General features: G+C 38.4%; 1 protein-coding gene across 1 annotated transcript; it reads left to right on the top strand.

The window, feature by feature from the left end:
• The first annotated feature begins 1,823 nt into the window (after window positions 1-1,823).
• On the top strand, window positions 1,824-25,778 carry LOC139972088 (legumain-like). The gene is made up of 12 exons (XM_071979012.1): window positions 1,824-1,983; window positions 3,827-3,951; window positions 9,242-9,339; window positions 9,940-10,095; window positions 13,215-13,290; window positions 14,139-14,201; window positions 15,839-16,024; window positions 17,634-17,819; window positions 18,896-19,012; window positions 20,124-20,294; window positions 21,917-21,984; window positions 25,574-25,778. Exons 1-12 carry the CDS (start codon window positions 1,974-1,976, stop codon window positions 25,602-25,604), a joined length of 1,287 nt encoding a protein of 428 aa, XP_071835113.1. The 5' UTR covers window positions 1,824-1,973; the 3' UTR covers window positions 25,605-25,778.
• Window positions 25,779-25,830: the final 52 nt, after the last annotated feature.

Here is a 25,830-nt window from a genome sequence, read left to right as displayed (position 1 = left end):
TATCTTTATAACTAATTTATACCATCATTATATCGACTGTCCGAAGTTAATCCGATTTCAATATCGTACGTGTAAACCTCACACATACTGATCAGTTGTTAGAATAGGCCTAATCGAAATTCCATAATTCTATACCGATTAATGCAAATAAAACCGATGGACTATGGTGCTGGACAGACACTTTTGTAGTGAGTGAATGAATGACACCGAAGTCGATGAAACTGAGCTTCATAACAATTTTATTAAACTGTACTGTTGAAAGAATAGTGCAGACCAAAATGAGAACTTCAGACAAAGCAATTGGAAGGATGAAAAACTGAACCCTACTGTCAAAATCTCATCGTTATATTATTTACTCTTAAAAGGAGATGAAGTGCTCTATGTACGATACCGCAAAAAATAAAGAAAAAGAATTGGCTAATATATATACTCTAAAATGGAAAGAAAATACTCCATGTGCGATACAAAAGACAAACAAAAAATATAAAAGAAAAAGAACTACCTACTTAAATAATTCCTACCCAACGAATCAATGGTAGGTTAATCATATGCAATATGTTGAACACTTTAATATCATTTTGCAAGGCTAAAATATCCGCCGATTGGATAAAAATTGAAAGCTCTGAAGCCTCAAAAATCAACCATAATTATCTTATGGCTTCCGGAGCCTTCGCTCCTGAATTCCACCTAGGGGCCTTGTGCCGGCCCCTGGACCCCACGCAGATGACAGTTTAGTTTAGTTTAGTAGAAAAAAGGATCATGAGGGACACTCAAGTCCCCATCAAGGACCCTATAGGAGAGAAAAACTGAAGACGCAAACACTCAGACCCGATTACAATGCTTAAAGTGCTTGTCCAAAGCATTCTTAAACCAATTGACACTACTTGCAGGTGGCAACTTTCTCAGGTTAACCGTTCCACTCATTCACAACCCTATTAGAAAAAAAGTTATGCCGAATATTAATCCTACTTTGTGACTTTTGGAGTTTAAGACAATGACCTCTGGTACAACTACTATTTAAACATGAAAAAGTCGGTAAAGGATAAAATTGTCAAAACCATACACAATCTTGAAAACCTGAACCAAGTCCCCACGTAACCTCCTAAACTCCAGTGTGCTTCAATCAATTGGTCAATCAATTAAATCCGCCCACCCCCTGAAATGTAAATTTTAGTTACGCGCTTGGTTATCGCTACAATATATCAAGTTCACATTTTAAGTTGGACTATCCCTTCAACAATTTAGCTGGTGGAACTCCAATTTAGCGTGTGGAACACTTTAGTTCCAAGTCTTTTATTGTATGGGTGTACAGGCCTCCGGGCTACAGGAATTTGGTTTCCTTTTGTAAATCCTGATCCGCTTTGTGTTTTCATACTTTGTTGTTTGTATACTGTTCTTGTGATTGGATCAAATATATAATGAAATACAAATGAAATGAATAAGCTGTTCAATTTCGGTAAAGAAACATTCATAACATAACAGTACCGTTACCATGGTTTCAAGTGTTTGTGAATGGGGGCATTGCAAAAGTACCTAAAATGACCGAACTGCATGGTCGCGTGTGAAGCTTGCCGCTACACTCGAACTCTTTGTGCTCCCCTCACCCCCCCCCCACCCCGCGCCCCGTAGATTGAAAAGGCTGGTTACGCCAATTTCTATCACTCACACCATATCCCACACATGATAATATTGAACATATTCGGAATTCATGTCTATTCCTGTTCTTAAATTGATTCCACTATCTCAGTTGCTAGCATAGGAAGATCGTTGGAGACTAGGAAATGACATAGCAGATTCATTTGGGAGACTACTGACGAATTCTAGCAAATGTTTAGCTTCCTTGTTATCACTCTTTGGTCAGTCAACTTCGTCGAGTTCGTAGCTGTTTACAAAATTTTGCAATTCACTTTCAACAGGCATTCCGAGTTCAGTAAACAGCAAAAGAGTATTCAAATTCTCCTCTTGCAAGAAATATGGCGAAAGGTTTGTCAAAATTTCTTCATTTCTTTGAGTTTAGAGTGCGTACTCTGCTCGTAGTAGTATTCACTCTCTATTTTCCTGTGAATATTCACAACGTTCTAGACTGATAGAGCTACAACTTTGAGGTAGAAATATAAGAAGTCTCGAACAACTAAAGTACAAAACAATGTTTCCAAGCACTGTTGTTTTCCTAGTTTGATAATGACCTCTGTTAGATCCTTCGTTGTATGCGAAGTGTAGGCGTAGGACAATACGAGCATTTCTCACCTTTTTAGATACATATTTTATGTAATACTAGGCTATCGCACGCACAGGCGTTTGTTCATCTTTTTCATCGGTTTCGCCACTATAAAAGTATAAGCAAGTTGTCTTTACTACATAAGGTATAGATACAGTAGGACCTTCTAGTACTCTAGTTACTTTTCTAAATGCAAAAGGTTTTATGTATTAATTTCATATAGAAATATTTAGGTTAGGCTAGCAGGCTGTTAGGTACTAATTTAGAATCCGTACCAATCGACCTTACTCCCTAACCCCTAACCATATTCCCTACAACCTAACCCTAATTCCTAACCCCTAACCCTACTCCTTAACCCTACTTTCTAACCCCTAACCTTATTCTGCCGATTCGAAGTAAGCTTTCCCATTCATATGGTACGGATTCTAAAGTTAGGCCGGCTGTTATTATGGATACATGTATGTAAAGCTCCATTGTTTAGATTTCAACATCTGCCATTAGTAATTTGCAAACAATCCTCTGAATGGTCAAGGAATGCTGTTTTAATTACCTAGTCTAATGCACATATAAAATATTGTGCACATATCTTTTGCAAATTAATAAATTTATAAAGTTATTTGTATCAGTAATCTGTGAGTGATTTTCTGCAAGTATGTTTACAGTGGAGCAGATTTAACAACATTCCCAAACATCTTCAGCCTACTGCGCTGTGAACTACTGTACATACAAGGCTCCCATAAGACAAGGGAGGACAAATTCTGAAACAGTCTTAGTTTTTGCATGAAAGTATATCGTTTTCATAATTTCAGAAGAACAATGTACCATTATAGTCAAGGCATACAAAGCATCCTATTGGCTTGATGACATTTTTCATTCCTGCTAACTTGACCTCCCTGATAGTTGTTTACATAGTTTGATACTATCTTTTTTAGCCTCTGTATCTTGTAGTGTCTATTTGTCTATGGATTCGTCATGGCAGTTGAGCAATAATGGTCAGGCTTTTCACTATATAGTCTACTAGTACTACCTATATTGAAGTCTACATAATTGTCCAGTTAAGTTTGTGCTGCTGTTAAATCTAAAGGTTTGTGAAGACCTGTGTGGATTGTTGTTAGTTTGTCCGATAAGAGCATATATTGTAGGCTACTTATTCTTAATACACTGTTTTACACTAAAATATAACAATTGTTTGCTAAATTTTACAGCCAATAAAGATTTAATTCCCATTTTATAGTATGATACATGTAAGATACCTGACCATGGGTGTCCAGGCTTCTTCCTTTATTAAATATCACATTACAAATCTTGTTCCTGGTGATCCATTTGACATCAACTACAGGTACTGTATTTAAATAGAACTATACAGAATAATTAAATTAATCATTTTACAGGCATTTTACATAAAAAATTGTTATAAGAAGGTAAATCAAAATTGATTTAGGTATTCTGGAATTATTTGATTAACTTTCTACAGTTGTCCAGGCGCAAATTCTGTAACTGAGCTGTGTATGTTTGAGGAATATTTTAATTTTAAGTTTTTGTCCCCATCAAGTGAAGGAACTTTTGTACAGATGATAGTTTTGTATTTTCATAAATCTGTCATTGCAGTGTTGGTACTGTTGGCTGTTCTGACTGCGTGCAGTCTAGTCCTGGGTGTGAAAAGGAATGAAGGGGAACAACATTGGGCTGTACTTGTAGCTGGTTCAAATAGCTGGTACAACTACAGACATCAGGTAAGGATGGCAGTCAGGTCAATTTATTAACATTCTACTGTGTAAAGATGACATAAATATCTCAGTACAACCACTTGGATGGAGTGGAACAGTGGAATTATTAATCAGGGAAAGCACATTTACTTGTTTTGCAATGGATGTTAACTATTGTGTTACTCTGATGAATCCAGGATGTAACATTTACAAGTACAGTACTTAAAACCCCAATTATTCGAACTGGTCAGAACCAAAGGTAGTCCGGATAATCAAAAAGTTTGTATTTATCAATTAACTAATTTTCGACTATAAGACACCCACCCACCCATGTAATGCAATATCATGCCTTCTTCATGATTGTATACAGTATATTATTTCCATATTTGTGAATTCGTTATTTGACGATTGTATTCAGAAATAAAACGTAAAAAAGCATTTGTGTTTCATTTTGGGAGGTTGGAGGTGGGGTTTCCTGCGGGTGACCGGCAATTCACCCCTGGACCATTACCGGCCAGACATCTCCCCCTGGACGAGTACCCCCGGACAATTCCTACCCAGATAATTCCCAACCTGGCAGTTCCCACCCCCCTTTACTCTGGTATGATTAGCAGGTTAATTGTTGTAGTTTTCATTTGAAATGTAAACAAACAACAGTCTCAAACATGTCAACATGAAACCAGTTTTGTTAAAACTGGTAACTTCTGAAAGCTGCTATATTACAGAAACATCACACTGTAATAATATAGAGTAATAAAGGATGTTATGTTCAAGGGTGTAGCTTTTTAAATAGGTTGTTTGCATCCAAATTGTATTAATGCTGTATAAAAAGTTTCATCCCTCAATCTGCAAAAATTATTGGCAGAACTAACACATATGGAAGAACTGAACCTACTGATGATGTTTATGCAATGTCACTAGCATATAGGTGGTCTATAGTAGTAGTTGGAATACAGGATATGACATCATTCTATTTATAGCAGTCGATCATATGACTTGAGTTTACAACCCCTTTATAGCATTACAGTAGGCTGTTGCAGTCTTGTGACTTTTATATTGTTTGTTTATAGGGACCGTTCTTTCTTGTGTGCCTGATTGTATTCACGCTACACTAGCTGCAATAAAGGAAAGGAGATCTTTGTGATTACTTCAATTCTTGATTTTTATTGTATGTCTGCAGAAGTATAGGGTCACAAGTTCTGTCTTTTAGGATTGTAAGCAATGTAGCAATCGTGATGTAGGTTCTTGCTGTATTTCTAAATGTCCTTCAAGGCTATATTGTCAGCATAGTGATAGCCCAGTTGCATTTTTTGCTTTGAATGAGAGGAAATCTACTCCCTGTAAATTTCTTTGTTATTAGTAAATTAGTCTGGCTGTCTTTTCACTGTGATCAACTTGTATGTTTCTTAGACAGTACAGTGCTTACATGTTGTGGATGTGGTAATGTGTTACCATGAAACCTTTAACTATACAAGGGACTATCGTATGATATAACAAAAGGGTTCTCTGATGAAAAATTTCACCATTTGTAAAGTACCAATTGTAACCAAGTCAAAATGCTTATTTCCTCATTCTTTGCTTTTTTTTGGCTACTGTGCATACTGTAGCAACACTGTTTTCCTCAAGTTCTCATATATATTCACATACATTTAATGTATTGTGCAGCAGGTTCATTTTAACAGGGCTGGTGCAACAGCCTCCTGTGATATCAAGAGGAAGCATACACCTTTTTAGCCCCATTGATGTACACACTTTATCATAAAAGTAACATGGTCTCTAAGTCTACATAAGAGTTCTCACTAGCTGAACACTACCCATCCCTGGATAGCTGACAAGTTTGCCATTCATGGCACCATCAATTTTCTGTATCATGACCATGCAGATTTATGAGCATACAAGAGCCTGTCAAAGTCAACAAACCCTTTTACTCGGTAGCCACAATTTTTGTATGCTGCTCCTGGGAGGCTTAAAGGGGTAAAATTGCCTTAATTGACCCACTTTTTGCACCACATGTATTTCAATTCATGATCTTCCACTTGCTGCCACAAAATGCCATATCAAAAATGATGCTGCTTTGTGGCACTTTTCCTGAAGGAGACAACTCTGGCGGATTGATATAAACTCTAATAGGAGTATGCCACCACCACGACTATGAGATCAAATGTAGTGTTTTTGACAATTTCTGAGACCTACAGCATGAACTGTTTTGTTAACTATTAGTTTTGAAATTGAAATTATCAAAACATATTTCTATATGTCACTTGGTCTGTTAAATTGAAGTAAAATATACAACTAGGAGCTGATACTAGTATAATTCAAGCTGGTTATTAAATAATCTGCAGAGTATTTGTGTTGCGTAATAAACCTGTAATCCTGTGAACTGTATTTGACATACTGTGTACCTGTATCATGTGAGTGCTAAAAATAGTATGCTGGCAATTACTGTGAGGTTAATGCTTCATTGATATTACCTGAGGTTACTCTGCTCCAAATGCTTGCTTCAGTTTTGAACATTTTCAATTGGTCAAAAAAAAAGACTTACATGTCTTAAATGATGACTTGATATTTTCATGACTTGATATATAAATAAGTCAGTAAAATTAAATATGAAAGTGACAAAAGAAAAGAAAAAAGAGTGGAAACTCCTTAAATCATTTATTGTATCACAAAATGTCATACTTAGTAAGATTGACTGAGAACACAAATGATAATTGTATAGCAAGATGCAGTGCCCAAAATTTGATAGGAATTGTGGTCTACTAAAACTGTTCAGGGAGCCTATAGCCATGTTTGTGACAAAGTGGAAGACTTGGGCAAGTCTAAATATGGTGAGATTAATTCACATAACAATAGGTTTCAACATTGGAGGCTTTTTTAGGAAGCTTTGGGAGATGGAACAATAGTAGAGGTACAGAAAAGTGTGTATGTATGTATCCTTTATGAACCAGATTAAGTAGGTTACCCCAACTATGACAAAAAGAGTCAGCTGTTTAATTAAAAGTTCAATACAGGTTAAAAGTACTGTATTGATATATTCTGGCTGAAGAGTCATGTGAGATGTTTTTCGATTGAACAATAGGTTGGAGGGAAGTGATTACATCATGAGCATGACTAGGTAGAGTGTAATGAATATGCAGAGTCACTGTGGCTAGACCATATTAAATATATTGTTATTTCCTGTTACATTATTTTGTAAGGAAATGGCACCTTGCTGCATTAAACGACAATATCACACCTTTTTGTTTTGGAAAAATAAATACCTTTGTTGTGTAGTACTAGACTGCATTATACAAGACTGTTTTCATGATTTAATTTTACAGCTCTGTAAATTCATTCTTTGCAAAAAAAATTGCATCTCTGAAAAATGACCTTTCTTTAAATGCTTTGTGTGCAAAGAACTTCATTTGAGCCTGGGCTGATTTATTGATACATTTAGTGCTTCTACAGTATGGGACGTTTCTATTGATCCTGAGGGGCTGATGTACTGTTGTATGGGATACTGTACATTACTGTAGGTAGTCCAATCCAATTCTATTGGTGAGTCTCAGGCATTCTATTCGAATGATTTGAAATTTTCAATACTTATGGATTACAGACTTCAGTTTCCTCTGAAAGTAATTGTCATATGACTCTTCAAACAGGATGTTAGAAATGTAAATGAAAGCAAAGTAAACTTAGGAATGTAAAACAAGGATGATGATCTGTAATTTATTGCCTAGCTTTCAGATTCATATGTCACAGCCTATGCATGTTTTTATATTATGTATAGTTGATAGTGATAAAAAACAGCACAAAACATGCAGGATAGAATCTTTCACTTCCAGGGGTTTTTTACTTTGTGTCAAACTTCATTTCTCTAACCTCCAGCTGGAACTAGCGATAGAAACCTGCACACAAACAAAGGCCTGCTTGGATTCTTTTATATTTGAATTACCATGCAGCTCTTAGGAGAAGTTTTTGTAATTTCTGTAGCACATGATATTACTAAGTATAAATACCATGTATATAACCCTTGTTTAGGTTTGGTCTTTATCTTATCAGCTGTCCCCAATAGCACCCATTGTGTTTAAATTGTAACAAAGAATGCAGATAAAGGTATTTACATAAAGCCACGACAGTATATAGACTCTCATAAAGGTTACAGTAGTTAAGCCCAATGATTTTCCCATATACTAATTATGAGTAATGACACAGCAAATGATATCTCAGATACCTCTGACATCATTCTTATTATTAATTATTACTCTCTCATACCAAATTACTCATCGTTCAGTCCTGTAAACAAGCATCATTGTCAAAGAATTAAAAGTAGATTTGGTTTATTTGTTTTACATTCCTGTTCAGGTACAGTAGCAATATTACAGAGCAGCAAAGCATATCGTTTGTGACTTTAAACAATTTTTTTTATCGTTTTTTCCATGATATGCATTGTGCTATACAGTATGTGTGCCATTTAACTATGTATAGTAACATTACAGCCAATTAAAAAGTGGATTATCCAGAATTACTCATATCACCCTTGGACCTGCCATGATCTAAATAATTCAGTTTTTGTTTCTTAAGCGTACAACTGAGGTACACAGGGTGCCAAAAACGATAACGATTATAAAAACGAATGTATAAAAATTGAAAGCGAAAACAGAATTTCCAAAATAACAAACAAAGCCATTAATTGATCTACTTTAGATGAGGGTAATGGATATGCTTTAACAAGTTGAATGAACTTGTTGCACTGTAACTATCCCTCCCTTTGTACAATATAGATGTACTAAAGGAATTCCAGGTCAGAACACTTGCTGTCTCATACGGTTTTCATTTAAAATTGCTATAAATTATATCCCAATATTAAGGAAGGAGCACAAACAAAGGATTACCAATATTCTGATTCTACTTCCCGCAATCAATATCTCTCAAAGGAATGAAATTATGGTTTAATGTGGTAAGATTGTGAATGAGCATTTCAAACTAATTTTTAAACTTGTACTTACTATTGTGTAAAGACTTTGATCTTTTAGACCCTACATGTCCTTCATAGGACTTTTAAACCGTATGCCTTGGTACGAGAGATGCTTCTATTAAATGCAAAATACATTTACATACTGCTTAGCTATTGAAGGGAATGTCTTTCAGGAAAATTGTGATCATTCTTGTCATTTTACCTTTCAGTACAAATGTACTGCATTATTTTGTGCTCTGTAATTTACTTCTTATTTCAGCTGTTTCCTATCTGAAATATGTTTCATGATACGAAAGAAAAAGCTAATACGTAGATTGATAAATCTAACAGTTGTAATCTCTCTTTTTTTTCCATGGTTAGGCGGATATTTGCCATGCTTATCAGATCCTGTCCAAGAATGGGATCCCAGATGAGAGAATCATTGTATTCATGTATGATGATATAGCCAATGACCCTGAGTAAGTCACATTAAATGACATAAAAAGCTGATGAGGTTAGTGATTAATTACTGACTAACTCGTCATGCTACCTCTCCTGTGTTGATATACTTCGCTCCTCTCTTACCTGTCTCCCACTCCACAATTGCACTTTCCTATCTACAGTACCTAACTACACATTTGGAAACGTTTTAGCACTGCGCCCTCGTTCCCTGCTGCTTAGAGAACAGATCTTTGGATCACTCTTATTCCACTCTGGTCCTTTGTGTCTGTATTTGTTAGGAAGTACCTTTGTGTTTTTCTGTACATATTAAACACATGTACCGTATGCATTGTAGGAGTATTATGTTCCTCTTGTTGTGCATTTTATAAGGATTAAGAAGTCCCTGGTGGACTGTAGTATGTAAAAAAAAGTCCTTGATACTGCTAAATTTGTGAAAAGGTAGGTGTTGGTGGGGCAGGGGGAGGGGGAATGAGGTAGGTAGGGAGGAGGAGGGTGAGGTGCCTGGTGGTCTGTACTTTAAGATGACTTCTTACACCATATTGAGTGTGTATTTATATGATATTCTAAATCTAAAGAAGCATCATTAATATTTGTTTGTTTGAATTACATTTCTTTAGAAACCCTACTCCTGGAGTGATCATTAACAAACCTGATGGTCCTGATGTGTATAGTGGAGTACCACATGACTATGTTGGTGATGATGTCACTCCAGAGAATTTCCTAGCAGTCTTGACTGGAAACAGCTCAGCCACAACTGGCAAAGTTCTTCAAAGGTAACAGAATGACCAGTGTACTCTTTGTAATTATGCTATTCCAGGTAACAGAATGACCAGTGTACTCTTTGTAATTATGCTAGACTGGTAATGGAATGACCAGTGTACTCTTTGTAATTACACTAGACTGGTAACAGAAGGACCAGTGTACTCTATGTAATTACGCTATTCCATGTAACGGAATGACCAGTGCACTCTTTGTAATTACGCTAGACTGGTCATAACAGAATGACCAGTGTACTCTTTGATTCTCTGTAATTACACTATTCCAGAGATGTCCCTTTCAGTTTCACAATGCTACCTTATCTGCAGCTACAGTACTGTTTTCTCACATATATACAAATCTTAATGCTTTATCTTCTCAACTCATGCCTGAAAATCATGTTTGAAGAGATAAAAGACATAAAACTGAGCACATTATGAACTAACCTTATCACCTTATTAAAGAAGTGACAAATGCTATCATTTGTTTGTGTATTTAGTCATTGTTTATAAAGCCATTCACAGCTGTGAAGACAATACTGCTTGATTAAGCAATTGTTCTCATTGAACATTGTGAAAGAGGAAACCTGTTAGATTCTAAACTATAGACGTGTGTATTAATTACATACTCAGCCTGTGCTAGTTGATACTCCTAACTCTCACTAGCTCTTAATATACACTCGTACTCTATCAGGAACTCCCTTGCTCTTAAGATACTCTCCTGCATAACCATATGAAACCAGAAATGAAACCATTTGAGTTAACCATGTTCTTCTGCTTAACCTCTACATGATGTTGAGTGAGATAGATTTCATTGTCCTGCTTAATGCAATAGGTATAATGACCCCTAATTACTTAAAACAGTTGATTAGTTGTTTAGAACTTTAGAAAGGTAAGACACTCTTGCTTACTTGAGTTACAAGCCTTCTCTTACTCGTGCTCTTATTATTAGTTCCAGTCTGATTCTCCTGATACCGTCTACTGCTTGTATCAGGTGCGTATCCAGGGGGGGGGCGTTGGGGGCGCGCGCCCCCCGGGTAAGAAAAAGAGGAGAGAAAAAAAAGAGAAGAAGAAAGGAAAAAAGAGGAGGAGGAGGAGGAGGAGGAGGAGGAGGAGGAGGAGGAAGGAAGGGAAAGAAAAAGAAGAAAGAGAGAAAAAGGAGAAAAGGAAGGAGTTTTGACGTTTCCATTTTCCTCTCTCACTCATGATCTATATTTATACTATATATGGTATATCATAACGCGTGTGTGTGTATATACGCCTTAAACAATTGTAGAATTGTGCTATGAAACCAACTGTGGCTGGTCTCGAACCCGACCGTGTCGTCGGGGAACATGACGCATTTTGGGATGGGGTCGACCGCCCGCCCCCCCCCCATTCAGTATATATTTTTTTAATGATATCGCTAGTAATTTCAAAATAGAAAGTGCTTGGATGCAACTTACAAGGCCTGGGAAGTGTCATTTCCAGTGATCTGGGAGGCATTTTCGGCCAAAATTTTCTTGTACGCTTCGCGCCAACCTATGGTGGCGCTACGCCTAGATAATTTGCCTACAGGCTTCGGCCCTCCCTTGGCAAATTCCTCGCTACGCGCCTGTTCGAATTTGTAAAGCTAAGAGCAGATATCACATCATATCAGTGAGCATGAAAATGGCGTTCCAGGATGAAAAGCCTCAAAACTGTCCGACTTGCCTGAAAAAAGATAACCAAAAATTTTCGCGCGCGAAGCGCGCGTTCAACATGTTAATGTCAATATCATATCAGCAAGCATAGTTTATTACATCGCATGCCATCGTGTGCCGTACGGTCCGTTGAAATTGCGCAGTATACCACGGGATGTTAATGAAAACAACCAAATGTCTTATGTAGATGTATAAAAAGCATGGAGGTCCAATTATGTCAAAACTCTTTTTTTACATTAGTAATGGCGAATTAGGGGCTGCACCCCCCGCCGCGCCTCCTACGTCTTTGTGTGTAGTGTTCGGTTTCGGAAATATCTGCTATTTTTTTCATTTCCTTCAACCAAGTTTTATAATAGCCGTTATAACAGGTTTCAATATTTCGACACCAATAAATTAACTGTGTCTGAATTTTCCAAAATTTCTGAACAAATAATAGGCTTAAAACCTTGAAAAGTGGGGCTGACGGGTATTGTGGGCCGCGACGTAGAATCACCTACAAAAGCAATGACCCACAGGAGATGCGATCAGGTCGAACATGATGTGTGCCGGGTTGATAATCTTCAAAAAGTTTATGGATGAAAAAAAAACTATTAGGAAATACTTGGTTCTTAGGCAAAAAGTGTACATCTGGTTGGTCATTTCAAGCCCGAAAAGTGCCGTTTCCGGTGATCTAGGTGGTATCAAAACAAGAAATTTTCTTGTACGCTGCGCGCCAACCGATGGTGGCGCTCCGCTTAGATAGTAATTCGCGCCCCCCGGGTTACAAAATCCTGGATACGCGCCTGTGTATATATATAGTTGTGCTGCAAGTGTACTGTTACATATGTTTATGTGCTCTGCTCCTGCAAGTTGACAAACTCCAGATATTGAAGTAATTGTCCCCCAAAGGGCCTAATGTCTGCTGTTATACACAATCATATCATATCACATGATTCTCCTAACATTGCCTACTGTTATACAAACAATCATATCATATCACATGATTCTCCTAACATTGCCTACTGTTATACAAACAATCATATCATATCACATGATTCTCCTAACATTGCCTACTGTTATACATACAATCATATCATATCATATGATTCTCCTGACATTGCCTACTGTTATACATACAATCATATCATATCACATGATTCTCCTAACATTGCCTACTGTTATACATACAATCATATCATATCATATGATTCTCCTGACATTGCCTACTGTTATACATACAATCATATCATATCACATGATTCTCCTAACATTGCCTACTGTTATACATACAATCATATCATATCATATGATTCTCCTGACATAGCTGTTAACTTACACTCACATCATGTCACCTGATCCTTTTAATGCAGTCAGCATCTTGTGTGAGTCTGGAGTTAATAGTGTGTCACTACATGTATGTATATCCATTTGTGCTATGAAAGATACATTTTTCCGCCTGTTTTGTTTTTTCTTTAGTGATTCTGATGACCATGTCTTTGTTTACTTTGCTGATCATGGGGCCACAGACCTGATTGCATTCCCTTCCTCAGAGGTAAATATCCCTAGGTTTAGCTGTGCTGTCCATCTAAAGACAGGTTTAATGAAAACCTTCATTATTGTGCAAACAATGAGTGAACTTTAATAGTGTCACAATCTCTTTCTTTTAGGAGCTGTTTGTGTTCAAAGTGACATAAAACAAATATGCTCTGTCACATCTTTATGCTGGTATATCATCAATATTTCCAAGCAGTCATGTAGATGGGTTCTTTATACTGGTATATGATCAATATTTCCAAGTAGTCATGTAGATGTGTTCTTTATGCTGGTATATCATCAATATTTCCAAGTAGTCATGTAGATGTGTTCTTTATGCTGGTATATCATCAATATTTCCAAGCAGTCATGTAGATGGGTTCTTTATACTGGTATATCATCAATATTTCCAAGTAGTCATGTGTTCTGTATGCTGGTATATCATCAATATTTCCAAGCAGTCATGTAGATGTGAGATGTGTTCTTTTATGCTGTTATTATTATCAATAATTCCGAGCTGTCTTGTAGATGTGTTCTTTATGCTGGTATATCATCAATATTTCCTAGCAGTCATGTAGATGTGTTCTTTATGCTGGTATATCATCAATATTTCCTAGCAGTTATGTAGATGGGTTATTTATGCTGGTATATCATCAATATTTCCAATCAGTCACATAGATGTGTTCTTTATACTGGTATATCATCAATCTTTTGAAACAGTCATTTGGGTATGTCTTTAATTATGGTGTTAAGGAATTCCTAGATCAACTGGGCTATGGCCTGTTAGCCATCCGTTAGTCCGTCCATCCGTCAGTTCTGTTGTGTCGGTGAAATTCTATCAAACTCTCTAATGCATTCTCTATACAGCTGTACAGTACAGATCTGCTAGCAGCATTGCATACAATGCATGACAATGAAATGTATGGAAAGGTAAGCAAATCAAACCATGTACTTCATATTCAGTGAATGTCTCAATGTTGCAATTAGTATTGTGAATTTGATTATCTACTTTAAATCAAAGATGCACTCACACCTGCAAAGGGATTAGCCAAGTGAATTCGTAACAAGCTCAAGTTACAAATCTTTATGTAACTTCAGAAGACTTTAGGAAACCTGAGTGAATATGTAATTGATAGTTTAACATAGTTCATAATTATTAGGACTGGGGTTAAAAGTATCAGATTTAAAGATTTGGATTTGAAAAAGTGGATATGAAGGTTTAGGATTGGTGAGGATTACTGAAGATTAGGATTGGTGCAGATTAGGGTAATTGAATACCTGATTTGAAGATTTGATTTGAATAATTGATTTGAATGGGCTGGAGAAAACAATGGAATTAAAGAATCACTTTAAAAGAATAGATTGGAAGTCTTTTAAAAGCACCGATTTTTGAAACTCTTGCATATTATTTTGGACTTTTTAGAAGTCAGCCAATCATTGTAGGTTAAATAAATTCATACAGGTTGTATAAAAACTGGATCCTTGGTTAACAGGGTAGTTGATTATTATGTACTTATCTCATTGTAATTGTATGAAAACACACCAATTAAATGTGATCTTGTCTTTGCTGTTGTTTTATGAAGTTGCGACTACCGATTGCTGCATGGATGATATTTCTATGGTGGAACTGCATGACTTGTAAATAACTCATTAACATCTGACAGAGGGTTCATATAAAATTTACTTTTCTGTGTTCTGCAGTTGGTGTTTTACTTGGAAGCCTGTGAATCTGGGTCAATGTTTGTTCATGATAACTCATTCACATCAGACAGAGGGTGCATGTAATATTTATTTTTCTGTGTTCTGCAGTTGGTATTTTACTTGGAAGCCTGTGAGTCTGGGTCAATATTTGTTCATGATAACTCATTTACATCCAACGAGTTTAAGAAATCTGGAGGATTCATGTCAATTGGGCGTGCGTACCATGCATGGAGGGTCATGTGATGTGTTCCAGGGTGGTACCAAACTGATATTTCTCTGTAGCAGTTCGAGAATAGTGTTAGTGACTTCGTAAAAGATTTGCACCAAGATGGATCGGACATGGGAACTAACGGCGTAAGAAGGTGCTGGTACTTCATAGCTAATATGCTAACGTTAGACATGCTGGCACAGAACAAGTACAGATACATTGGGCTTGCAGCGGGAAATGTCGATGACGATGTCTGAATTGTATTCAAGAACGATATTTTGTCGAAAAGGATTGTTGAACTGGACGTGTTGCTGTGGGGAAATGTTTAGTTCAGTGCAGCCACGGAATTCTCCATAGAACAGAGCCTAAAGCTGCTCGACGGGAATATAGCTATCACGTTAGGCTACAGGCACGATTATTGCTAAGTAACGGGTGTCGTCTGCTGCTCTAAGCACGCATACACATTTACGTACTAGTTGGGTGAAATGATCATGTGTAATGGGAGAGTAATATATTAGTACACCCTGGAACACATCACATGACCCTCCATGCATGATACGCGCGTATTTACTGTGTGATAGTTTCTCCAGATTCATTTAACTTGATGTTTACATCAGACAGAGGGTGCATATAATATTTACTTTCCTGTGTTCTGCAGTTGGTGTTTTACCTGGAAGCCTGTGAGTCTGGGTCAATGTTTGTTGACCTTCCAACTGATACTAACATTTATGCTACCACTGCGGCTGACCCTGATGAGTCATCTTATGGGTTTTACTGCAATGTTACTGGGATGCCATGCCTTGGGGATGAGTACAGCATTCATTGGATGGAAGATTCAGATGCAGTAAGTTGATGACATTGAGTGTTATATACATCCCTGGTCTATAGAGATGTATAGATTGCATAAGGTCTATCATACAATATCCTATTGAGTGTAGAGGGATGCATAGTTTACATAAGAGCTATTGTACAGTATCCTCTTTAAACTAGAGTAATGTTTAGACTACATGCGATCTATTTAGCAATACCCATAGGAAATAGCTTATGCTAATAAATATTGAAACTTTGATGGAAGAAACTTATTTATCTGTAATTTTAAAAAGCAAAATATAACAAGTGAAAGATTGTTGAGAGTCTGATCATACTCAAGAATTTAGTTGAGTTGGAAAATTTCAAACAAGAAGGTCTAAAGATCTCAGACTTTTAATTAGTTCCTGAACATTTAATGTGTTATTGTTAGTTTGCTCACATTTCAGTGAAATGGCACAAGGAAATGGTTGATGGGAAATGTTCAGATCAAATGTATGATATGTCTCTCACAATATGATCCATCATAAGAGTGAGGTGCCATCAAATCTGCACTAAACTTAATATGTCTCTTTAATTGTAGAATGTGTCTGGAACTAAACACTACAATTTCCGAATATATCATTTGATTACCCCGTACAGAAGAATATTTCAAAACCTATAGGCACAACACAGTGTTCAATAGCACGATAGTATTCAGGTGCAATGTTAGCTTCAGCATGCATCACAGTGTTCTATTTGTAGGGCATAATTTGGTACTTCATGGTGAGTTGTATTCTCTGGCTATAGACTTGATAACAGGCAGCAATGATGTAGACACAGTGGCAGTAGCAGGAGCTTGAAGGGACTGCTGTTACACACAATATTCACGGCTGGTCTTGTGATATTTATTCAGCCTTACTGCAGTCTTGCTGCAGCATTGCTACAGCCTTAATGCAGCCTTGTTGCAGCCTTACTGCAGCCTTACTACAGCCTTACTGGGATTTTGCAACTGCTGCAGCTTTTTATTGGACAGGGTACCTAAGTGCATTTGAGCAATGCAGAATTGACTGTATATTGATGGAACAGAATTGAGAGAAAGACCCAAACAGACCGTCCTCCTTACTTATTTATTCTACTGTGGGGCTGGCCCATAGCAGACCATTAAGACTGAACACTGCTGTTGCTGTCAGTGTTGGTCATTTTCAATGTTCTTTAACAGTATGTTTAATTTCCAGGAGGTCGGATCTATTTATAGATTAGTTGGACAGTAAGTAGAGGCTACATCAATCAACCCTTATTGTGAAATAGTGATGTCCATTGTTGAACACCACATTACACTCATCGTTGAACACCACATTGTACTCATTGTTGAACACCACTTTGTACTCCTTGTTGAACACCACATTGTACTGTACTCATTGTTGAACACCACATTGTACTCCTTGTTGAACACCACATTGTACTCCTTGTTGAACACCACATTGTATTCATCATTGAACACCACATTGTACTCATTGTTGAACACCATATTGTACTCATCGCTGAACACCACATTGCACTCATTGTTGAACACCAGATACTATATCAGTATTTAAAGTCACAATGTTACTTGTTTGTGGTGTCGTTGGTTTGATATAATTGGATTAATGTTTTTGTTTTTGTAGGAAGATCTGTCCACAGAGACTTTGGATCAGCAGTTTAAACTTGTGAAGCAGGAAACTCAGGAGAGTCATGTATCTGAATATGGAAATATGGACTTCCAAACTGAGTCTCTGATTGACTTCCAAGGAGGTAGCAGCTCATCTGGACCAGTCAAGAAGGAAAGTAAGGGTCCCCGGTCTCATGATTCGGTAAGAGTTATTCAATCTTTAGAGGACGATTACGTTTGTCTTAATAAGCTTTCTCATGTGGTGATACACCATACGTCTGTATGCTTATTGCATTGATCACAAATAGTCTGTAGGTTACACAATGTCTCTCTGCTAGAATGAAAGACTGCAAATAGTTAAAGCAGGGTGTAAAATGTCTTCACAATGGAAAGACCACAAAAAGTCTGATAACATTACATAATGTCTGTACACTAGAAAGAAAGACCACACATAGTCTGATAAGGTTACACAATATCTCTCTGCTAGAATGAAAGCCTGCAAATAGTTTGAGCAGGGTGTAAACTGTCTACATACTACAAAGACCACAAATAGTCTGTTTAGGTGAAGCAATGTCTCTACACTATAAAGAAAGACCACACATAGTCTGATAAGGTTACACAATATCTCTCTACTAGAATGAAAGACCACCAAATAGTTTAAGCAGGATATAAAATGTCTACATACTACAAAGACCACAAATGGTCTGATTAGGTGAAGCAATGTCTCTACACTATAAAGAAAGACCACACATAGTCTGATAAGGTTACACAATATCTCTCTACTAGAATGAAAGACCACCAAATAGTTTGAGCAGGATATAAAATGTCTACATACTACAAAGACCACAAATAGTCTGATTAGGTGAAGCAATGTCTCTACACTATAAAGAAAGACCACACATAGTCTGATAAGGTTACACAATATCTCTCTACTAGAATGAAAGACCACCAAATAGTTTGAGCAGGATATAAAATGTCTACATACTACAAAGACCACAAATGGTCTGATTAGGTGAAGCAATGTCTCTACACTATAAAGAAAGACCACACATAGTCTGATAAGGTTACACAATATCTCTCTACTAGCATGAAAGACCACCAAATAGTCTTAGTAGGTCACATGGCTGTATGTTAGAAAATGAATATTTTTATGCAATATGTCTTGATATTCAGATAATACCTTTTGCTGGTAGTGTATAGATTGAATGAGGAGACTCGGTATTATGTTGGTGCAATTCATCATGACCAACATTAATAATGTCAATATTTTCTTTCCAGTTTTCTGTCATCCCATCTCGTGAGATCCAAATGACAAAGCTGCATATGGCCCTCAGGGATGAGAAAGACCTCCAGAAACGGGACGATATCCTCAGACAAATTACAGAGGTTTCAGAGGTAACTTAAAATATATCAAAGAGGATGATGGCTTTTTAATAATGAAACAAATGATGCTAAATTAATCATTAGTAATGTTCTGTGTTCTCTTAAACTAGCTATTTTGTATTCTCAGTAGATTTCTTTCAAGTAGTTAGTTTGTTGTTTTGTAAAAGGACTATCAGAGTTGTATGCCCTAAATATTTCAATCACCTGGGGGAAAGAGGATGGGAGAAGAGGGTTGGATGGAGTCACAATTGTGACTAGTTCCTGTGCTGAAGCTGTTGTAGTAACTCTGACATGAAAAACAGCATTAATCCAGATTTCTGTTGGTATAGTGATTACTCAATTTGAAATATCACCCTCACTTATGAGATCAGGTGTTGTTAACATTGCAACATTTCTTGTCAAGTCAACCAATCATCTGAAAAGGTATTGCTGTACCAGCTGGTCCTGAACAGTTCCAAGTCACTAGCCCCATGTCATTTAGAGGTATGGTCATCTCTCTGACTCTGATGTTTGGGTTAGAATGCCTTTGAGATCAGTTGCAATTATTAGAGGAAGGGTTTGTGAAAAGAAAAAGAAACTTTCACATTGGCCAAACTGCAGGATGTCAATGCTTCAAGCATGAGTGAGTTAACTCATATTATGCACATTCTTTCTTTACTAATAACAAACCATGGAAACTGCAAGTTAGAGATACGAAGGGGTGTGGATACAGCTTAAGTGTAGGATTTTCCCCTCGTTTTGGAAAGTAACAAAGTGTAATTTATTTCTTATGTTGTTTCTAATATGAACCGGGGGGGGGGGGGGGTGGGGGGGATACCAACTATAGATACTAACACTTTCTTAGGCCAGATTTTGATTTAAAAATATAGGGATTTTCCAAGTTTTGTTGGAAGTGTTGAACACTCACAAATGCTAGTCCCCTGTCGGACAACCTAAGCAGTGTTTTAGGTTGTCCAAAGTGATTTTTGGTCGTCTCAGACTATCAGACGACCGTTATATTTGAGTTTTGTGTTCACTGTATTCCACTGTGTATTATGCAGATGGGTTCTTATCCAAGTCTAACAGGGGGACCCTTGAAAGTTTAGATACTTTATCACTTACTTAATCCAACATTTTTCATCAGCATCAACGTTTGATGATCAAAACAGTCCAGCTTATTGCAAGCGTTGTGGCCAAAGATGACAAAATGGCCACCTTATACATGACAAGGCCCAAGAAACTGACTGTTCATAACAAGGTGTGTTACAAGACAGTGGTTAGTGCCTTCTCTGAGAATTGTTTCCGTCTTGGTCAGGTGAGTAGGAAATACGAGTAACTCTCGTTTAGCTTTATCTTAGCAGCTCTATTAGTACTTTGTCTGGCATAACACACTGTGAGATGAAGAGACTAAACTTAAACTTGATTAGTCTCATGTTGGCTTTTCTTTAGAGCCAGATATGATCTTGTGAGTTGTAAGTTTTTGAAATTCAAATGTCTATAACCATTAGGGAGGATATACAGTAAGCAGAGCTGTTAACCAGGAAGTTTTTTTTGTTATTGCTGTCATTAATTGAAAAAAGTGCAAACTGATGAGCACCCTCATTACAATAAAGAAATCTGTGATGTTGCTATAAATATTAACTGGAAAGCTTTCTAAAAATGATTACAATTATTGGTGACATAAAATGTAAGCACAAATCCACAAATTAACTAGTATGATTTACATTTAAAATGCAATTGGTAGCAGAATCCTCTGAAGCTAGAATAAAGTCTTCCTTCATCTAGGATGCTTGAGGTACGGTTTCTTGTTTAGATGCTGGCTTTGGAAAACAAGTCCTTCCAAGTGTCAAGAGTTGCTGCTTGTCCTGTTTAGCTCCCTATATTTCAAATTGATGTTAAAAATTTTTAGCTTTGTAGTTGAATGTCAATGATACCTCTAGTTAACTTGTTATCCTTTGTAGAAATGTAGAAATGTCATAAATGACTGACTTTTCTTGATTTTATGCATTTCAATAGTATTTCTTGAGTTATCTTTAAGGCAGATTTACAAGGCTTTAAATATGCATGGCAAATATTATATTACCTGTCACACCCATAAAAGGATTTAAAGTGGATTTACCAGGCTTTAAATATACATGGCAAATATCATATTACCTATGACACTCATAAAAGGATTTAAAGTTGATTTACAAGGCCTTAAATATACATGGCAAATATCATGTTACCTGTGACACTTATAAAAGGATTTAAAGTGGATTTACAAGGCTTTAAATATGCATGGCAAATATCATATTACCTATGACACTCATAAAAGGATTTAAAGTTGATTTACAAGGCCTTAAATATACATTGCAAATATCATGTTACCTGTGACACTCATAAAAGGATTTAAAGTGGATTTACGAGGCTTTAAATATGCATGGCAAATATTATGTTACCCGTGACACTCATAAAAGGATTTAAATGAACATGCTAGTTAACTGAGTATACCCCTGTCTCCATGGTGATGTTGCATATTTCTAGTGTTTTTCTGGTAACTTCATCCACATCCTGCTCAGTTTATGCTTTAGTAAATATTGATCTTCCTTTCAATTCTGCAAAGAGGATATTACTTTGTCGCTTTTAACAAATGTTCCTTTTTCATTTTCACTTTGTTCTCGTGCCAAGTTTTTCCCCATTACAAGAAAATTCAGAGTTTAGAAGTCAAATGGTGCTTTCTGAGGCACACTTACATTGTAAATCATGTCTGTAATTAGGTCTAACTGCAAGGTTGTGCTTATAAATATTTAAGAGTTGATTTACTGGGGGTGACATTTTATTTAATATATATGTGTTTGAAGCCATAGTAATGTGCATACAACACCATTTACTGTTTACATGGTAGTCTCATCTATTGAAAACTCAGTACTAATGTATATATGACATCTCTCTCCTCAGAACGAGTATGCAACAGGCTTGGTCTACGTCTTTGGCAATATGTGCAACCAGTTCATTCCTGAGAAAATGTAAGTTTGTTTTTCCCTTGGCTTGTCTCTCCAGCAGTTAGTAAAATAGCATACTGAGATGTTGTGAGATGTGAAGATTACTCTGTCATCAGCCAGTATGGCAGAGAATTACTTCCATACCATCAGGTAGTATGGCAGAGAATTACTCCCATACCATCAGGTAGTATGGCAGAGAATTACTCCCATGCCATCAGGTAGTATGGCAGAGAGTGACTCCCATGCCATCAGGTAGTATGGCAGAGAGTGATTCCCATGCCATCAGGGTGTATGGCAGAGAATTACTCCCATGCCATCAGGTAGTATGGCAGAGAGTGACTCCCGTGCCATCAGGTAGTATGGCAGAGAATTACTCCCATGCCATCAGGTAGTATGGCAGAGAGTGACTCCCGTGCCATCAGGTAGTATGGCAGAGAATTACTCCCATGCCATCAGGTAGTATGGCAGAGAGTGACTCCCATGCCATCAGGTAGTATGGCAGAGAAATACTCCCATGCCATCAGGTAGTATGGCAGAGAGTGACTCCCGTGCCATTAGGTAGTATGGCAGAGTGACTCCCATGCCATCACATTCAGTATGGCAGAGAGTGACTCCCGTGCAATCAGGTAGTATGGCAGAGAGTGACTCCCATGCCATCAGGTAGTATGGCAGAGAGTGACTCCCGTGCCATCAGGTAGTATGGCAGAGAGTGACTCCCGTGCCATCAGGTAGTATGGCAGAGAGTGACTCCCGTGCCATCAGGTAGTATGGCAGAGAGTGACTCCCATGCCAACAGGTAGTATGGCAGAGAGTGATTCCCATGCCATCAGGTAGTATGGCAGAGAGTGACTCCCGTGCCATCAGGTAGTATGGCAGAGAGTGACTCCCGTGCCATCAGGTAGTATGGCAGAGTGACTCCCATGCCATCAGGTAGTATGGCAGAGAGTGACTCCCGTGCCATCAGGTAGTATGGCAGAGTGACTCCCGTGCCATCAGGTAGTATGGCAGAGAGTGACTCCCATGCCATCAGGTAGTATGGCAGTGACTCCCATGCCATCAGGTAGTATGGCAGAGAGTTACTCCCGTGCCATCAGGTTCTATGGCAGAGAGTGACTCCCATGCCATCAGGTAGTATGGAAGAGAGTGACTCCCGTGCCATCAGGTAGTATGGCAGAGAGTGACTCCCGTGCCATCAGGTAGTATGGCAGAGAGTGACTCCCATGCCATCAGGTAGTATGGCAGAGAATTACTCCCATGCCATCAGGTAGTATGGCAGAGAGTGACTCCCGTGCCATCAGGTAGTATGGCAGAGTGACTCCCATGCCATCAGGTAGTATGGCAGAGAGTGACTCCCGTGCAATCAGGTAGTATGGCAGAGAGTGACTCCCATGCCATCAGGTAGTATGGCAGAGAGTTACTCCAGTGCCATCAGGTTCTATGGCAGAGAGTGACTCCCATGCCATCAGGTAGTATGGCAGAGAGTGAATCCTGTGCCATCAGGTAGTATGGCAGAGAGTGACTCCCGTGCCATCAGGTAGTATAGCAGAGAGTGACTCCCATGCCATCAGGTAGTATGGCAGAGAGTGACTCCCATGCCATCAGGTAGTATGGCAGAGAGTGACTCCTGTGCCATCAGGTAGTATGGCAGAGAGTGACTCCCATGCCATCAGGTTCTATGGCAGAGAGTGACTCCCGTGCCATCAGTTAGTATGGCAGAGAGTGAATCCTGTGCCATCAGGTAGTATGGCAGAGAGTGACTCCCGTGCCATCAGGTAGTATGGCAGAGAGTGACTCCCGTGCCATCAGGTAGTATGGCAGAGTGACTCCCGTGCCATCAGGTAGTATGGTAGAGAGTGACTCCCGTGCCATCAGGTAGTATGGCAGAGTGACTCCCATGCCATCAGGTTCTATGGCAGAGAGTGACTCCCATGCCATCAGGTAGTATGGCAGAGAGTGACTCCCATGCCATCAGGTAGTATGGCAGAGAGTGACTCCCGTGCCATCAGGTAGTATGGCAGAGAGTGACTCCCATGCCATCAGGTAGTATGGTAGAGAGTGACTCCCATGCCATCAGGTAGTATGGCAGAGAATTACTCCCATGCCATCAGGTAGTATGGTAGAGAGTGACTCCCATGCCATCAGGTAGTATGGCAGAGAATTACTCCCATGCCATCAGGTAGTATGGCAGAGAGTGACTCCCATGCCATCAGGTAGTATGGCAGAGAGTGACTCCCGTGCCATCAGGTAGTATGGCAGAGAGTGACTCCCATGCCATCAGGTAGTATGGTAAAGAGTGACTCCCATGCCATCAGGTAGTATGGCAGAGAGTGACTCCCATGCCATCAGGTAGTATGGCAGAGAGTGACTCCCATGCCATCAGGTAGTATGGTAGAGAGTGACTCCCATGCCATCAGGTAGTATGGCAGAGAATTACTCCCATGCCATCAGGTAGTATGGCAGAGAGTGACTCCCATGCCATCAGGTAGTATTGTAGAGAGTGACTCCCATGCCATCAGGTAGTATGGCAGAGAGTGACTCCCATGCCATCAGGTAGTATGGTAGAGAGTGACTCCCGTGCCATCAGGTTCTATGGCAGAGAGTGACTCCCGTGCCATCAGGTTCTATGGCAGAGAGTGACTCCCGTGCCATCAGGTAGTATGGTAGAGAGTGACTCCCGTGCCATCAGGTAGTATGGCAGAGAGTGACTCCTGTGCCATCAGGTAGTATGGCAGAGAGTGACTCCTGTGCCATCAGGTAGTATGGCAGAGAGTGACTCCCATGCCATCAGGTAGTATGGTAGCGAGTGACTCCCATGCCATCAGGTAGTATGGTAGCGAGTGACTCCCATGCCATCAGGTAGTATGGCAGAGAGTGACTCCCATGCCATCAGGTAGTATGGCAGAGAGTGACTCCCATGCCATCAGGTAGTATGGTAGCGAGTGACTCCCATGCCATCAGGTAGTATGGCAGAGAGTTACTCCCATGACATTAGGTACTATTTGAAGGATTCTTTAGATGATAGCCCAGAGTTTTTATAACACAGATTGCATTGAAAGCACCGCCTCCCCACAGGAACCTTGCTTCCTTCCCTACTCCCTCCCTCCTTCTTTCTGTTTGTCTAAGAACTATCATAAGTTAAAAGACGAGAGATCTTATTTTAAGAGAGGGTCTCTTGCAATGCCTCCTTCAGAAGGTACAGCATACATTATAGTAATCAGAGATCTTGGTCCCCCATGAAAAACTGAATTATCAGAAATTTAATCTAATGTATAAGGTTTCCAAATGTGGTAGATAAATCCAACAGTGGTTACCAAACATTTACCATAGCTTTACGATATCTCAAACTAATTTGGAGGAATACCATCTCCCCGGAAATGTGGACTTGCGCTGGGTTACATACTAAAAGATACTAAAAGATAAATTGAGACAGTGGGACCACCATATGCTTATGTTAAGACTCATTTTGACTTACCTAAGACCATTGTCTTGGAGTATCAATAGTAGTGTTTTTGTATGACAATAGGAGAATGTACATCCATAATAATGCTCTCTATTTTTATTTTGATACTTCTGGTTGTTATTTATATAATTTTCTGGCTTTTTATTTCATCAGAATTTTGGCTGCAATATCAAAGGCCTGTTAATTTCCAGATGTCAAGGAAGATTTTGCTTCTCACAACATTGCATCCATGTGCAGATCCATCGCAAGAGTTTAATTTTTTCATTTGATCTTCAAAGCACAGGTAGACTTGGTTTCATTGTTTAGGGTGAAGCCCTTTTTATTACTTAGTATCATTTAGATAAAGGGAAGACAAAAATAGAGAATATGTTACAAATAATAAGAATCATGCCTTAAGATAACTTTCATTA

This window comes from Apostichopus japonicus, chromosome 8 (assembly GCF_037975245.1).
Source record: "Apostichopus japonicus isolate 1M-3 chromosome 8, ASM3797524v1, whole genome shotgun sequence".
In the NCBI taxonomy this organism is placed as follows: domain Eukaryota; kingdom Metazoa; phylum Echinodermata; class Holothuroidea; order Aspidochirotida; family Stichopodidae; genus Apostichopus; species Apostichopus japonicus.
The sequence above is the reverse complement of the archived record's forward strand: the minus strand, read 5'-3'. Positions and strand labels throughout refer to the sequence as shown.

What these genes read in the sequence shown, in the direction of transcription:
- LOC139972088 (XM_071979012.1), top strand. An exon ending in GTCCCCGGTCTCATGATTCG is followed by an intron (nt 17,820 to 18,895) that starts GTAAGAGTTATT and finishes TTTTCTTTCCAG; the next exon opens with TTTTCTGTCATCCCATCTCG. An exon ending in AAATTACAGAGGTTTCAGAG is followed by an intron (nt 19,013 to 20,123) that starts GTAACTTAAAAT and finishes ATTTTTCATCAG; the next exon opens with CATCAACGTTTGATGATCAA.